Source organism: Acinonyx jubatus, chromosome X (assembly GCF_027475565.1).
Source record: "Acinonyx jubatus isolate Ajub_Pintada_27869175 chromosome X, VMU_Ajub_asm_v1.0, whole genome shotgun sequence".
Classification (NCBI taxonomy): Eukaryota; Metazoa; Chordata; class Mammalia; order Carnivora; family Felidae; genus Acinonyx; species Acinonyx jubatus.
Window position 1 is genome coordinate 10338145 of NC_069389.1, and position 13519 is coordinate 10351663.

The window sequence follows — 13519 nt, forward strand, 5'->3', positions numbered from 1 at the left end:
CGAGGACGCTTACGAGTAAGAGGCGGAAGGAGAGTTAGTATACCAACGTGATGAACTGGAAAACATGGCCCAAGTTGCTGTTAAGAAAAAGCAAACAGGAAGCAGGAGGGGTGTGTGTGTGTGTGGTGGTGGGACCGTGGGGGGGGGGGGGGGGGTCATTTTAAAAACTCGCGCAAACGTTCAGAAACACAGCGTGTGCCGAGTTGGAAATAAGTGTAGTGCAAGGTTCTAGCTTGTCGGTGGCTAAAAACCAGTTCCCCAGAGGCCTAAATGTGAACGATGTGTATTTTGAGTAGATGCGAAACTACACACGTAACACGGAAAACTTACGCAAACGTCAATACCAATAGAATTAGGAACTAGACGCAAACAAGCATGCGGTCCGTGTTAACACGTTTTGAGCCGGGAAGCTACCTTTTCCGTTGGGTCACGGCCCTTCCTGCCTGTCACAGAATGGAAGAATCCTCATCCTTGACACTTCCTGTAGCAAACACTTCTTTCCCACCTAGTTTCCTGGTCTTCCCTGCAAAATCTACACCTCGAGTTCCTCCTCTCTCCTGTTCAACGTAGCGGAGGCTTTCGGACGGCAGGCACGATTGCTCTTGCCGTTAAAATCTTACGTGCGGGTTGAGAGCGGGCTACGAGGAGTCGGTCACTGCTCGCCAAAACACAGGGGCAAGGTTACCCATCCTGCGCCTCTGCAAGGGAGGGCTGTGGTGTGCGGAAAGAAGAACCCTCCCCCCCGGTAGAAACCTCTAGCTGACTTACTTGAGGGGCACGTATGGGGCAGTGAACCGGGGAATCAGCAAAAAATTTTGTAATCAACTTTACAATAGGTCCTTTTTTTTTTTTTTTTTTTTCTCCAGAGTCTAACACAACAAAACGCAGATCAGAAGGGATCTGTCTTCCATCTCCTGTGGAGCACTCCTGTTGGTTATCAAGCAAGCAAAAATAATGGAAAATGCAGGTATTACAGAGTGTTAATACTTCACTTAGAGATACCCCTCAAAGGTCAAGAAAATTCTTTTTTTTTTTTTTTTTTACCGGATGCTCACCCAATGCCAGTAAATCACTGAATCCTTTTCACACCGTGGAAATAAGCCAGATCTCATGGCTTTGTAATTCACTTAGGGTGAGGCATGTTATTAATCTACAAGGCAAAGTGAGTCAACTAAAGCTATGTACAAATGACTGTAGCAAAACGGTAGCATCTGACTCTGCTTTCATCTGGGGGGGGGGGGGTGGGGTCAGTGATCTTTCAGGCTACCGCGCAGAGCTGTCTAAAGCTCCTTGTTGGACTTAGGCAATTTAGAATTTAGTGCAGCAGTCTTCCCGACTCTTAAACTTCAAAACAGCATAGTTATATGTAGTAGCCATCATGTAGATCAGCTGGTGGGAGAGAACAAACAGGACAGTGAGATACAGGTGGTCAGGGCCGGTGCCCGCTCCGGCCCCGGGGCTTTCTTTGTCCCCCATTTGTCACCACACAGCTTTTCCTGCGTGCCACCCCCCCCCCCCCCCGCCCTTCTCGTACGCACCACTGGTCCTCACCTCCGCCCTCAGTACCTTTATTAGGAAGACTTGCCTGGGTCCGCAGCCTGCCGCTGGAAGCTAAAGGCCCTGTTTCCCCTCGTCTCCCCCCACCCTGCCTCCTCCACGCCACTTAGTCCTCTTTGTGCCTGTGTCTCTGCAAGAGAACAGGTGGCCAGCGTGATTTTAACAGGCCCTTCTGAGTTTTCAGGGGCTCTAAAGAGCACGTGACATTTCCTTCCTGCTCCCCGCATCTTAGATTTCTTGAAATCACAAAGCAGGCCCTCGGGCATTACACCCGGATGTGCGTACGAACACGCAAACCCGCAGTAAGCTTGCGCCCCCACAAGATTTGCAGGGTCCCTATCTGCAACTCTCCTCCCATGCTAAAGTGACTCTGTAACCCCCCAAATCACTGCTCGGGGCACTTTCACAGGCACCGGTGGGCAGGCCGCACCGGGGTGACGACGGGGTCTCCCGGCTGTCGTCGACCGAGGCACCACGCTGCGTGCTTTCCTGGTTCAGACCGTACACTAGTGTCCTTTCTGCGGGCGAGTTCGTGCCGGGTTTTTTTTGGCTTTTTGTGATTTTGCTGTGCACCTGTTTCCTAACCGTCGTGCCGAATGAGGTGTTCTCGAAAGTCTCGAGCCAGCAAGAGGGCCCCGAGGTGCCACCCGAGCTTCGGTCAGGGAGGAGTTGTACTGCGGCTCAGTGATAATCAGTATATACCAAATAACTGTCTTTAAACAGAAACTCCTAAAACAAGGTCACGTGTTCATCAGCGGGCCGAAAGCGAACCCCCGGTCTCCTCGCAGAACAGGGGCTCAGTGTTTAAGGAGACTTGACAAGAACATCAGTACATGCATCTATGTGTATATATACGCATTTCCGGCTGGAAATTAACCTTTCCTGGCAAAGAAATCAGTAAATGCCTCACGTGCAAGCACGCGCTAGGCCAGCCCAGGTGTCTTGTCCCCACAGAATCCAAATTCCACTACCCTCCAGCAGTGCTGCGTCCCCGAGTTGTCTGCCAGAAGGGAAAGCCAGGAGCTAGACTAGGCCAGCCGGGGGCCCGATACTCACCAGGGCGATGACGGTGGCACCGGCTCCGGCGCAGGCCACAATGAACAGGTGATAGGACACGTAGAACTAGAAAAGAACAGGGCACCATGTGAGCACTGTATGTGGAAGGACGGGACCTCTGCCCGTTCGTTCTCCTCGATGGGTGGTGGCCAGGCTCCGTGCCAGCGTGCACGGGTCTGGGTCATAGCCCGGCCGCGCCACCACGCAGGAAGCTTCAGAAACTGCTGCGCAGGCCGTGCCCTCCACTCGTCTAACCTCAGTAGCGGGGCCTCCACCGGGAGTGGAATTGCCCTCCGGGACTGCCCCGTGGAGCCATGTTTAAGAACCCCTGCTCGGAGCCAGTATGGACCTTACATACTGGCTAATGATGGAGGCACGGGGCTGATGCTAGGAGTCTCTTAAATATGCAAGCTCCCACTCGTGCATTTAAGAATGTTCTTTTATAGACAGTTATAAACCGATGCCTAAAGAATATTCTGAGGTCTGCTTTTAAACCAAAGCGGGTTAGGATTTATTTACTGCCAGTTAAGGCTGAACGAGAGATGAACTGTGACTACATTGATAGAAATTGGGCTTAGATACACGTTCAAGGGAATCTTTTCGGTGGAAATTAATTGGCATTTGTTCTGCGATAAATGTCCTACTTTGAAAAACCAAGTGAAGGTGAAAGAAGGCTGTGGCATGTATTTCCAGAGGGGCAGGATTCAAATTCTCACCCAAAGAGAGAGCTCTCGGTCCATTTCCCACGGTCCAGCCCACTAGGTGAGGATCCTTAGCGTTTTCTAGGTCACAGATGGCCGAGTGCTGGTGATTACGTACAAGGCCGTCTACAAAAAGCTCTCCTTCCTAGCATTTGCAGTGGCTCTTGCTTTGTCTACGGCCAAGAGCCCTTTCCTCAGCCTGCTTTGCCAGGTGACTGCTCTAGGCCCCCTGCCGGAGAAGGGTTTACCTCATTGGTGTTGCAGATGTTCTCCAGGGCAGAGCCACAGATTTTTCCTGGGAAAGCATTCCAAGGGATGATACCTGTGAAGTGAATCCCAACACAACGTTCGTCATTATCCACACACACGGCAGTGCCCCGGGCTCTCGATGGTCCTCACCACTTGGGTTCCAGTTATGAGGTAATCAATCATCCACCCTGTTCTTCATCGACACTTGCCCTGTCTGCCCTCGGCAGACCAGGCTTTTTAGAATCAATAGCAAGTCCTCCTCGGACAGGAGGACCAGAGCAAAGTCAAGTAGGCCTGAATTGGTTTTCCCTCCAAATTACGCTTTGTTTAGTTGTGCTGGTATCTGTAAAACCTGATTTCCAAAGCTGTTTGCCCTAGTACCCCCGGATGAACTCTAGTTAAACAGCTGGAGGACAGCCACCCTCGTGAAGCATTTCCTGGTCCGTGGACTTGTTACTGAAGTCCCGAAATGGAGAGTCGGTACACCGAGTTTCAAGGCAGTTATTTGTTATGTAATTTGGATTTTGTAGGTCTTTTACAATTGCATTTTACAGTGGTATTGAAAATCCAATTGGAAATTAAAGGGACACCCCGTGGAGTCTACACCAATTACTGTGTGCCTCTCACTATAACCTTGACCCTTCCCCACCATGACACGGCCCCTTGGGTTACTGTTCTGTTCCCTGTCACGTAGTAAGCACATGCTTTTAAATAGGAACGTTACTCTTCTTCTCCCAGGAAGGAAGGAAGGATTTTTTAAAAAGCTGCTTATTTCTTCCCTTCTTGCCATGGGCCACGAATCAGTCTTCATACTTCAGGGGAAGGGGAAAAGACAAGTCTCCACAGTGCTTTCATATACAGAAGACTGAAAAATATGATCACTGAGGGCCAAAAAGTTTCAGGGAAAGTATTTACGAAGGCAATGATAGACCTCTATTTACAAATCCTCTTTACACTCTGTTTTCAAACCCTCAGCAAGACCAGTGTGGTGGAACCTTGGTCTTTGTGAGAAAAGAGTAGTGCAGTGGGCAGTGCTGGGCAAGCTTCTGGTTATGTTGGAAGGAAAGATGTTGAAGCCCGGCCCCATGGGAAAAACAAGCAGCACAAATGAAATGGTCCTCTCTCCCCGGCAATCTTCACTGCAGTTTTAATGAAAAGTTCTTTCTCCCCCCCATCTCGCGGTTTCTGCCAAGAACAGGATTTCCTACCATCTCGGCTAAGAAGCACTAATTAAACTCCTTACTTAGGAGGCCGCCTCTCAATTTCATTGACAGGAGGGGCAAGGGCGCCTTCTGGGGCTTGGCAAAATGACCCAGCCTTAGCTGCCTGCTGGGAGGATCCCATTCATTAGAAAATAGGCTTCAAGGGGTTTCCAACCACCGGCTTTGACAGAGTTCAGTCTGGATTTTATGCTGTTTTCCAGTGCAGATAAAGGTTAGTCGTCTTTAGAAGCCCGGATCTGAAGAGTGGGCCACAGCAATTAATTGGACTGCAGTGTCTATGCAATATTTTGGATGGAAAGGGGAGCGGTACAAAACGGGAAACAACTTGAAAAACAGGTCTGTAGCCTTTTGAGATCCAGGAGTGTTTTCTGATCATAACACACAGCTCCTTTATAAAGCAGTTGGAAAAGGTTCTGTCGCCACATAACCAAAATTTGAACTACCACTAAGAGCCTAAGTGAGGTTTCCCTCCAGAAAACAGAGCACAGGTTATACGAGGAGAAGAGTAAATGAAACTGATCACGATGATTAAAAAGACGGCCCTATAACAATTAAGGTCCAGGCCTACGCACAAGAGGAGAAAGGGTGGTCTTGGGCGTTAGAAGGAAGTACCGTATTGCCGGATATCTACGCAGATCTGCTCCACGCCGGCCGTGCCGTTGGTCTGGGGTGACCTGATGACTTCGCAAGTTGACCATATGTTGTAGAACATAAACACGGGCACCGCAGAGAAACCAAACACGCCAAGCCAGGCCACTCCCAGCACGTAGGTGAGGAAAACGAACTGAACCGAGGAGAAGGAGAAAGAATCATCAGTGACCCGGGCAGCGTGCAGGCCCCGGGAGGAATGCTCACGTAGTTGGGGCCGGAGACCGGACCTGTGGGCTGCATTCCCGGCACCGCCTGGGCCCCCGGAACGACAAGGCAAAGTGGGGGGGGGGGGGGGGGGAGGAGGTCTGGGGCGGGGTGGGCACGCTCTCCAGAGCTGGAGGACGGAGAATGTTACTGCCCAAAGCCACCACCACCGCGACTGTTCAGGGCCCTCGCTTCCCTAACGAGGACATGAGACGCCAGGAGGTGATCTCCCTTGTCCCAGATTCCAGAGCCAATCCGAGCACCAGGTCCGAGGCCATCCCTAAGTATCGGTTCCACACTTACCATGGGAGAGCGGTGGAGGCTTGGGCAGGCCACTGAATTCTAAGCTAGCAGTTTCTCAAAAACTGCCTTTATTTCACACAACATATGGGCAGTCACTCACCAGTGCTACAGCTACAGGAAGCCCTTTCTCAAAAGGAAGCGTGCTAGGTTCAAGATCCTGCGAATTCACTAAAAGCGTGAAGTGTTTGAACCTTTAAAATAGCCTTGAACACAAACTTCATGCACAGAAGATAAAATTCTCATTTCCCTCTACTTTCCTTCCTAACCTGCCTTGACTACCAGTTTTCAGAGAACTTTGAAAGGCTGTTCCAAAAACGTCAAGTCCCGGTATTCATATTTTCAGAATGCGCACCCACGGAGCTCGTGGGCAACGGTTTAGAATTCTAATTTGGCTTTTATTTTTTTAAGCCGATGCTGAAGCCCCGAAGCTTCCCTCGACTTTGCATACTGCAGGAACAGAGCTGGCTGAGCCCCGATCAGCCTGGGGGGCCAGCTCCTGCTGGTCCCAGGCCCCTGAAACTGCAGAAATAAGTCGCTCTTATTCAAGGGCGTTTCTACCGTCAGGAACATTTGCATTTCTAAAGCGATCCGAAGAAGCCGATTTCAGCAGTTTCAGTGCTCCCGGATGGGCTACTCCCGACTAGGCTTCCTTTTCTTACCCTTCCCAAGAATACTTTCTAGTAACACCACAGAGACTTGTAAAAGGGCTGGGGGTTCCCGGCTTGGTTAACCTTTCGGCTGTGGTCTGGACTCCAAAAGGTAGGCCAGGGCCCGGGGTCCAGCGCCCCCTCGCGGCCCGTTCCCGTCATGGCGGCCTGAAGCCGGCAGAGTCGCTTTCTCAGTGCCCCAGGCCTTCTAGGGAACCAAGGGCAGCGTTGCAGGCCCCGGCTTCCAGGTGGGTGGAGCACATTGAGCTTCTGCACCTCACCGGCCATGTTGGCTCCAGCTGTCATCAGGCCTCCCCGTCACCGCCGACTTCTTGACATGCTCCAAGGCAGGGCCGTTCCATGATCTGCTTGAATGTACAGTCAGACCCCCGCGGTCCTGTGGTTACGCTCCCGACCACCACCATCCAGCAAACATCACAATCAAGCGAGTCAAATTAATTTTCTGGCTCCCCAGCGCATATAAAAGTCACACTGTAGGCTGCGGAGTGTGCAACAAACAGCATGATGCCTGGAAGAGGTACATACCTCAATAAACTTATACTTGAGTGCTAACCATCATCTGAGCTCTTTCAGGGATTCCAGCCCGTTGACCCTGGCCGAGGTCTTGGTCTTTGATAGGCTGGCAAGGCGTTTGAGCCCCGAGCCCACGGGCCACCCCATGTAAGGACTTCGGGAGCACTCAGTCCCCAACGTGTCCATCACCCAGATGTGCCCTAGGTCCCGGCAGAGACTGCAACCCCTTTATTTCTGAAACTTGAGGGATAGAAGTGAGGGGGCAGCTGACCAAAGTCCCCCACTTTTCTGTTGCTTTTCCTCTAGGCTCCTGACGGTCTTTTTTCTAAAACCATTTCCTTCCCCAAAGTAACCGTTCCCCTGACTTGTATAGCACTCACCTACTATTACTATTTTTAAATAACAGGTTTACCGAGACAGAACTTCCCCTGTGAGTTGTAAATCCATTTACTCTCAGGGCACCCGCGTGGTTCAGTCAGTTGAGCAACCTCCTCTTGAGTGTGGCTCAGGTCACGATCCCAGGGTTGTGATATTGAGCCCACCGGGCTCGGCAATGAGAGTGGAGCCTGCTTGGGATTCTCCCCCTCTCCCCCTCCGCCCCTCGGCCTCCTGCTCTGTGCCCCCCAAAAAAAATAAAATAAAACCCCCACAACTCATTTAGGCCCTTGTTCTGTGAACCTAACGTGAAACAGCCACCCTGAGGGGCGCCCGGGTGGCTCAGTCACTTAAGCATCCGACTTCGGAAAGAGTAAAGGGGCACAGACAGGGCTCGGACTCCCGCAGGACCGGTGTCCACACTGGTATCGCCTCTGGCAGCCCTGCCCTGAGACCGTGACAGTGACGGCCCGGTCTCAGTCATGCTGCGGGAATTAGGGACCGGCCGGGGCAGAACCAGAGGGGCTGCGTCAGAAACTTCCAGAGCTCACTGGGTGACAGATGCCAGCCGCAGGTGCCACTTGCCATAGGCCGTGGGCCCCGAGCACAGGAGCATAGCAAGAGTGACTCGGAGGTTGGACCTGAGGTTTTAACAAGCTGCACCCTTGGCGGGGTGGGGGGGCTCTCCTTGGCCACCTCCTTGAGCCCCATGACATTCCTTACCTCCCTGGCGGTAGTGCCTCCTTCGCTTGGGTCTTCCCGGTAGACCGGGCTGTGCCCCAGGGATCTTTTCCCCTAAAACCTCGGTGTCACCTTGTCCGTGCCTGCCCAGTGTTCCCAGAAACCCCAGCCCAAGTTCCTCGGTGACACACTAGGTGACTGCCCGTGGACCCCAGCAACGGTCTGACACCGAAAGAACGAGCAGCCTCCTCGACGGGCCGCCAGGCCAGAGACCTGGCGCTTATTCCCTCCTGTCACGCTTAGTCCCACACACCAACCCTAGCGTTTGGCCTGCCCCCACTCCGAATGTGTCCCCTGTCCCCGGAGCCTAGCTGGGATCCCCACCGCTCGTCACAGCCTCACGCTGGCCTCTCGCTCTCCCTCCCTGCCATCCGCCATGCTCTCCTTCCTGAGTGGGAGTCTCCCACTCCCCACCCCTCTTTGTCACCTTTGTTCGTAGCCAGGCACTCCGGGCCTTTCCGATCTGGTCTGTCCCGTCCCCCGCAGCTGTCGTTTCCTCCCTTCTTCACTAGACCCTTCTGGTCCGGCAGAGGCACACTCCTGGCTCCCAGGAGCACCCCGCTCTTTTCTGGGCCTCGGCCCTGCCCCTGCTGGTTCCCAATCCCCCCACCTGAGCTGGCCACAGAGCCCCCCCCCCCCCCTTACTGTGCGGGCAGCATCGGTGCCCCACTGCCTTGTGCTCCTGTCTGGATTTCTGTCCCTGGCCTGTTTGGCAAAGGACTCTGAAACTTGCCAGGAACCAAGGGCCAGACAGGGAAGCAGCAGGGACGGTGCATCTCAGTAGTTTCCTTAGGACCAAGGTCGCTCCTGGGATGAGCAGTGGCCGTGGCCACCCAGGGTAAGACGGGGCCTCCGCACCGTGCCACAGGGCACACACCTGCTCATGGGGAAATACGCTACAAGCTGTGGTCCTCTGAGGAGGAAGGAGGGTTTTTCTGACTGCTGGCCTCCCCCCCCCCCCCCCCCGGCATTTGAAGCCAGACCGTACGTCCTTTCTTCAGCGAGACCAGAAAGTTCCGTCAGCGCCCAGACTCCAGGGAGATGCTTGATGTGAACGCACCATTTACAAACTCAACGTGCCCCACATCCGACTCCATACGTGCCTCTTCCTTCCCAGCCTCTCTGCCCGCCACTGAGTTCCCTTTGGTGACGCGGCCCTTTGTAAGCCTGTCTTTTAACGAGCTCTTAAGCTCTGTCCTCCTCGAGACCAGAGGTCGGCAAACGCCGGCAAGAGGCCGGACGGGGGACAGTTTAGGCCCCGAGGGCCACATACCGGCTCGGTCTCAACTCTCGAGCTCTGCTGGGAGAGCGTGAAAGCAGCCACCGACGGCGTGGATGTGGCTGGGTGCCCATCATACGACGCTCACCAAAACGTGAATCTGACATCATTTCCATGGATAATTTTCCCCACCAAGTTAAGGACACATAGCCATTCTTAGCTCGTGGGCTGCGCGAAAACAGATGGCAGGCCAGATTGGCCCCACGGGCTGGCGTTTGCTGCGAGCTTCTTGAGGACAAGAGCCTGTGACTAGCAAATACCCCGCCAGGTGCTTGGGAGGAGAAGTGCCTGGGACTTCCAAGGAATCGCGACAGTTGATCCCGGCACACGGTCTTTAGGGCCACAGTCCGTGTTCCAAGACAAACGCAAGGGGGCGCGGAGACAACATGGCAGTTCCCTCCTTTCACAGCGAGAACTTTCTATCTGAAAAAACCATCAGGGCCCTGACGGCCTGTATATTCATAAGGGAAATGCTTGGTGCTGCGGCAGCAGGCGTTAATCATCAGCAAGAATGAGGTGTTGGAGATGGTTCCATCTCTGCAACTCTAGAACGTACGAACAACATCCGCGTCGCGGATGCTCCGTCTACCCGCCATCGGCTCATAGCTTTGACCAAATACAAAGGGAGGCACAGGGGCGTGGCCCTGCTTGTGGGTCACATACGAGCCAGAGGCTCGTACTCACCATCCCACTGATGCACCGGCCGCAGGCGGTTGTCTTAAATTCGCCGTGCAGCTCCTTCACGGCGCTGGTGGTGTAGAAGCCTTCTGCCAGCAGAATGATCCCATACAAGAAGAAGAAGGACGCGATCCCGTAGATGACATACTGCACCAGTTGTATTCTGCGGAAAGGAAGGCGAGATCCAGAAAAGGGAAGTGGACCACGGGGCGAGGGCAAGATGTTTGTGCCACCGGAGGGCGACCATGACGGTGGTCAGGTCCCGTGACCCCTCCCATCCCAGCGATGGCTGCCGTGGGCTCATGCGGCATTCCAGGCTGGCCTCCCTGCCCACGCCACAGCAACCTGGGCCTCTCTCCCAAGGTGGGCCCAAGGGTCAGATGGACAACCTCTCCAGGCAAGGGAGAAGTCTGCCTGGTCAAGGGCAGAGGCCCAGCTGTCATCTTTTAATATGCCCCAATTCCTGTGCCGCGAGGATCAGAATCCTCATTGGGCGCATAAGGACACACAGGCATCGACTGCGAAGTTAAGTGACTCATCGAAGGACACGCAGGGAGGGGCAGAGCCAGTCTCTGAACTCTGCTCTAAGGACCGCACGTTCTTTCCGCCATAGCAAAACACCTCCCAACCAGGCCTAGTGCGTAACGTTACTCTCACGAGCCCCTAGAGAAGCGCTCAGGGGCTTGTTTAGGGAGGAAGTTGTGCACTCATCTTCTTATCACACGTGGAAGCGTGGGCATGGGGGTTTTCTGATGCTTCTTGGGAGTTTAAGAGCCATCGACTGGGATCACTAGCTAGTTAGATCGGTATACGGCTCCCGGAATCAGTTTTGGTAGGTCTTTCTTGGACTTCCTTGCACACAGCTGACACTCAGGGAGCGCCTTGTCCTGGCTGGGGGTCCTTGCCACCTCCCCCACCCCCCCACATTCCTGTGGATGTCATTTGCGAACACGGAACAAAACAAAAGACAAAGAAGAAAATTCCCTAAGGACTCTTCCAACATCATTCCATTATCGTTCAGTAAAACTTCCTGCCTTTTGCAGCTGGGAGAGAAGCTGCTTATGGTCACAAGACGCCTAAACGTGCGGTGAGACTTTGGCAGTCAAGGAAGGAGCAAGACCGCACTGCAGGAAATGGAGAAAAGGAGAGTCTCTGCAGGGGGCTGCTGGGCCTCCACTGAAAATTCCAGAATGGGCAGCCAGAGACTTGGGGCTAAAGCCCTGAAACGTCCCCTTTTCTGCATCAGAGGATGCTCTGGGATTCGTTCTCCTGGAGGAGGAAGAACACTGCCCCTGCACGCTGAGAGTTGGGGCAAGTCAACAGGGTCCCTCGCACTCGGGGACGGTCCTTTCCCGCAAGGACCCCGGACGGCATCGCTACTTAGGAGCCGGGGAGACGGTCTCTGGCGTGACCACCTTGCCACAGCCCCACCACGTGCACGGCGTGTGTGTGTGTGTGTGTGTGTGTGTGTGTGTGTGTGGAGTCCTGTGTGGCCCCCTTGCAGTCCCCGGACACCCCTGGGGCCAAACGCTCACTGCCTACTTGGCCCTTTCCTTTTTTCCTCCTCTCGTGCGCTTTTTTTTCCCCATCTGCCTGCAAGGAAGCTTGAAGGAAAGCATCCGTTTCCTGCCAGGAGAGCTCACTGGTCTTTTCGAAACCATCACGGGGTAGTTGCCTTTGAAATCCGTCGCCAAGGGGAAGCGGGTACTTACACCTCGCTCAGCAAGGCATGGTCGCTGGTGTTGGTAGAGAAGTGTTGCTCGAGAATCGCCACGGTGCCCGCGAGGGCCACGTGCCCACAGCCACAGAACAAGGCGACCCCAGAGAAGCAGAGGATGGTGGCCACCAGAGAGGCGTAGGGGACTCCTCCCAGACACTTGATGCAGCATTCAAAGCAGCCTGGACCCAAAGGAGAGAAAACGCAGCGGTTACGGCACGACGCCTCGGTCTCCATCGCTACCGCACCTCCGCAGAGACGCGCTACCATGCCCGTCTCCCCTCGCATGCTCTGTGCCTAACAGCTCAACGGGCCAAGGGCCAGCGGGGTCGTGCCCCGCTCTGTGCTGAGCACCCTGGGGCTCCGAGAGGGAACGCAGCTTAATTTGCTCGGGGTGAGCACAGAGCGACCAACCGACAAACGTTCTGGAGTAACTCCCGATGCTAGACCTTCCTCGTTGACCTGGGGCGGGCAGGGCAGGCAGGCGGCTGCTCCAGGGACGCTGAGGGGCACGCACTCCACTGAGGAGGTCGAAAGAGAGGGCGGCAGTGAAGCTCGAGTTTCACGAAGAATCAATAGTGACACCCCCCCCCCCCAACCTCAACCTCGGGGGGTTTCGAGTACCTCTATTGCCGTAGCAGCCAATGGCTTTCTCCCAGCCTTTGACCTCCTGGGCGACCAGAAGAAGCAGATACAGTAAATCACACTGTTGCTGCGTTCAGAAAAGGGTCAACGTGGTCATTGTGGAAAGGCGATGGGGGTTTGGGGGCCCTACAAGTACAAAGTCACCCACGTCCACGCGAGTGGGTCCGCTCAGGTTTCGTTTGTGTCACTCTCGAATGCCCTCAGCTTTCGAATACAAAGACTTCATTCCTCCTCCCACCCTCCCCAGCTTCCACCTGCCTCCTTCCCCAGTGCAGGTGGTGCAGAGTAAGCTCCAGAACTGGTGGGTGACATTTAAGTACTTGAAGGAAAAGGAACAGAGGGAAAAACAGAAAAGACAAAATGAGCATCCATGAAGTGAAATGAAGGAGAAAGAGCCACAATTCACGGTTCATCTTGAGAAGATTTTTCTTCATTAAAAAAACAACAAAACAAAAAAAACCAACTCGAGATGTCCAGAAATCTCTTCCCAAGGGGCAGCGCCAGGTGACATTTTCAGTTCGGAGACCTTTACGTTTCGGTTAAAGCAGTGCTGGCCTCGGGGTAATGGGGGTACCTCTCCTGACCTCCCGTCGCTGTTTTAAGTAAATGGCTTGTCCGGGAGATCGAACTCGGACGGCATTAGGATGTTGAACAGCAATCAAGAGCGGTTCACTGATTCAAGGCGAGCACATTAAGCCAGCTAGGTATTCCCGACCCCCCGAAATGGTCTTTATAGTAGATAAGAAATGACCCAGCACAAAGCGCTGGAGATGGACTTTGCCATTGGGGAGGGCATCTCATTCAAGAGTAGCATTTGCCTGGGGCGCCGGGGTGGCTCAGTCGGTCAAGCGTCCGACTTCGGCTCCGGTCATGATCTCGCGGTTCGTGGGTTCGAGCCCCGCGTCGGGCTGTGTGCCATCAGCGCAGAGCCCACTTGGGATCCTCTGTCCCCTCTCTCT

At 54.0% G+C, this 13519-nt stretch overlaps 1 protein-coding gene across 6 annotated transcripts in view; it reads right to left on the reverse strand.

Annotated features, from left to right (window-relative positions):
- Positions 1-13519, reverse strand: part of GPM6B (glycoprotein M6B) — a 146826-nt gene that overhangs the window by 2264 nt on the left and 131043 nt on the right. For 4 of the 6 annotated variants that reach the window (XM_027054619.2, XM_053202097.1, XM_027054614.2 and 1 more), the window contains 5 exons: positions 11911-12097; positions 10205-10361; positions 5399-5570; positions 3563-3636; positions 2614-2679 (listed from right to left, as the gene is read on the reverse strand). In XM_027054619.2, coding sequence (XP_026910420.1) covers positions 2614-2679; positions 3563-3636; positions 5399-5570; positions 10205-10361; positions 11911-12097 — 656 coding nt within the window. Of the gene's footprint in view, positions 1-614; positions 1390-2613; positions 2680-3562; positions 3637-5398; positions 5571-10204; positions 10362-11910; positions 12098-13519 lie in introns of those variants that run through there. The other 2 variants (XM_027054615.2, XM_027054618.2) reach the window with 1 other exon arrangement.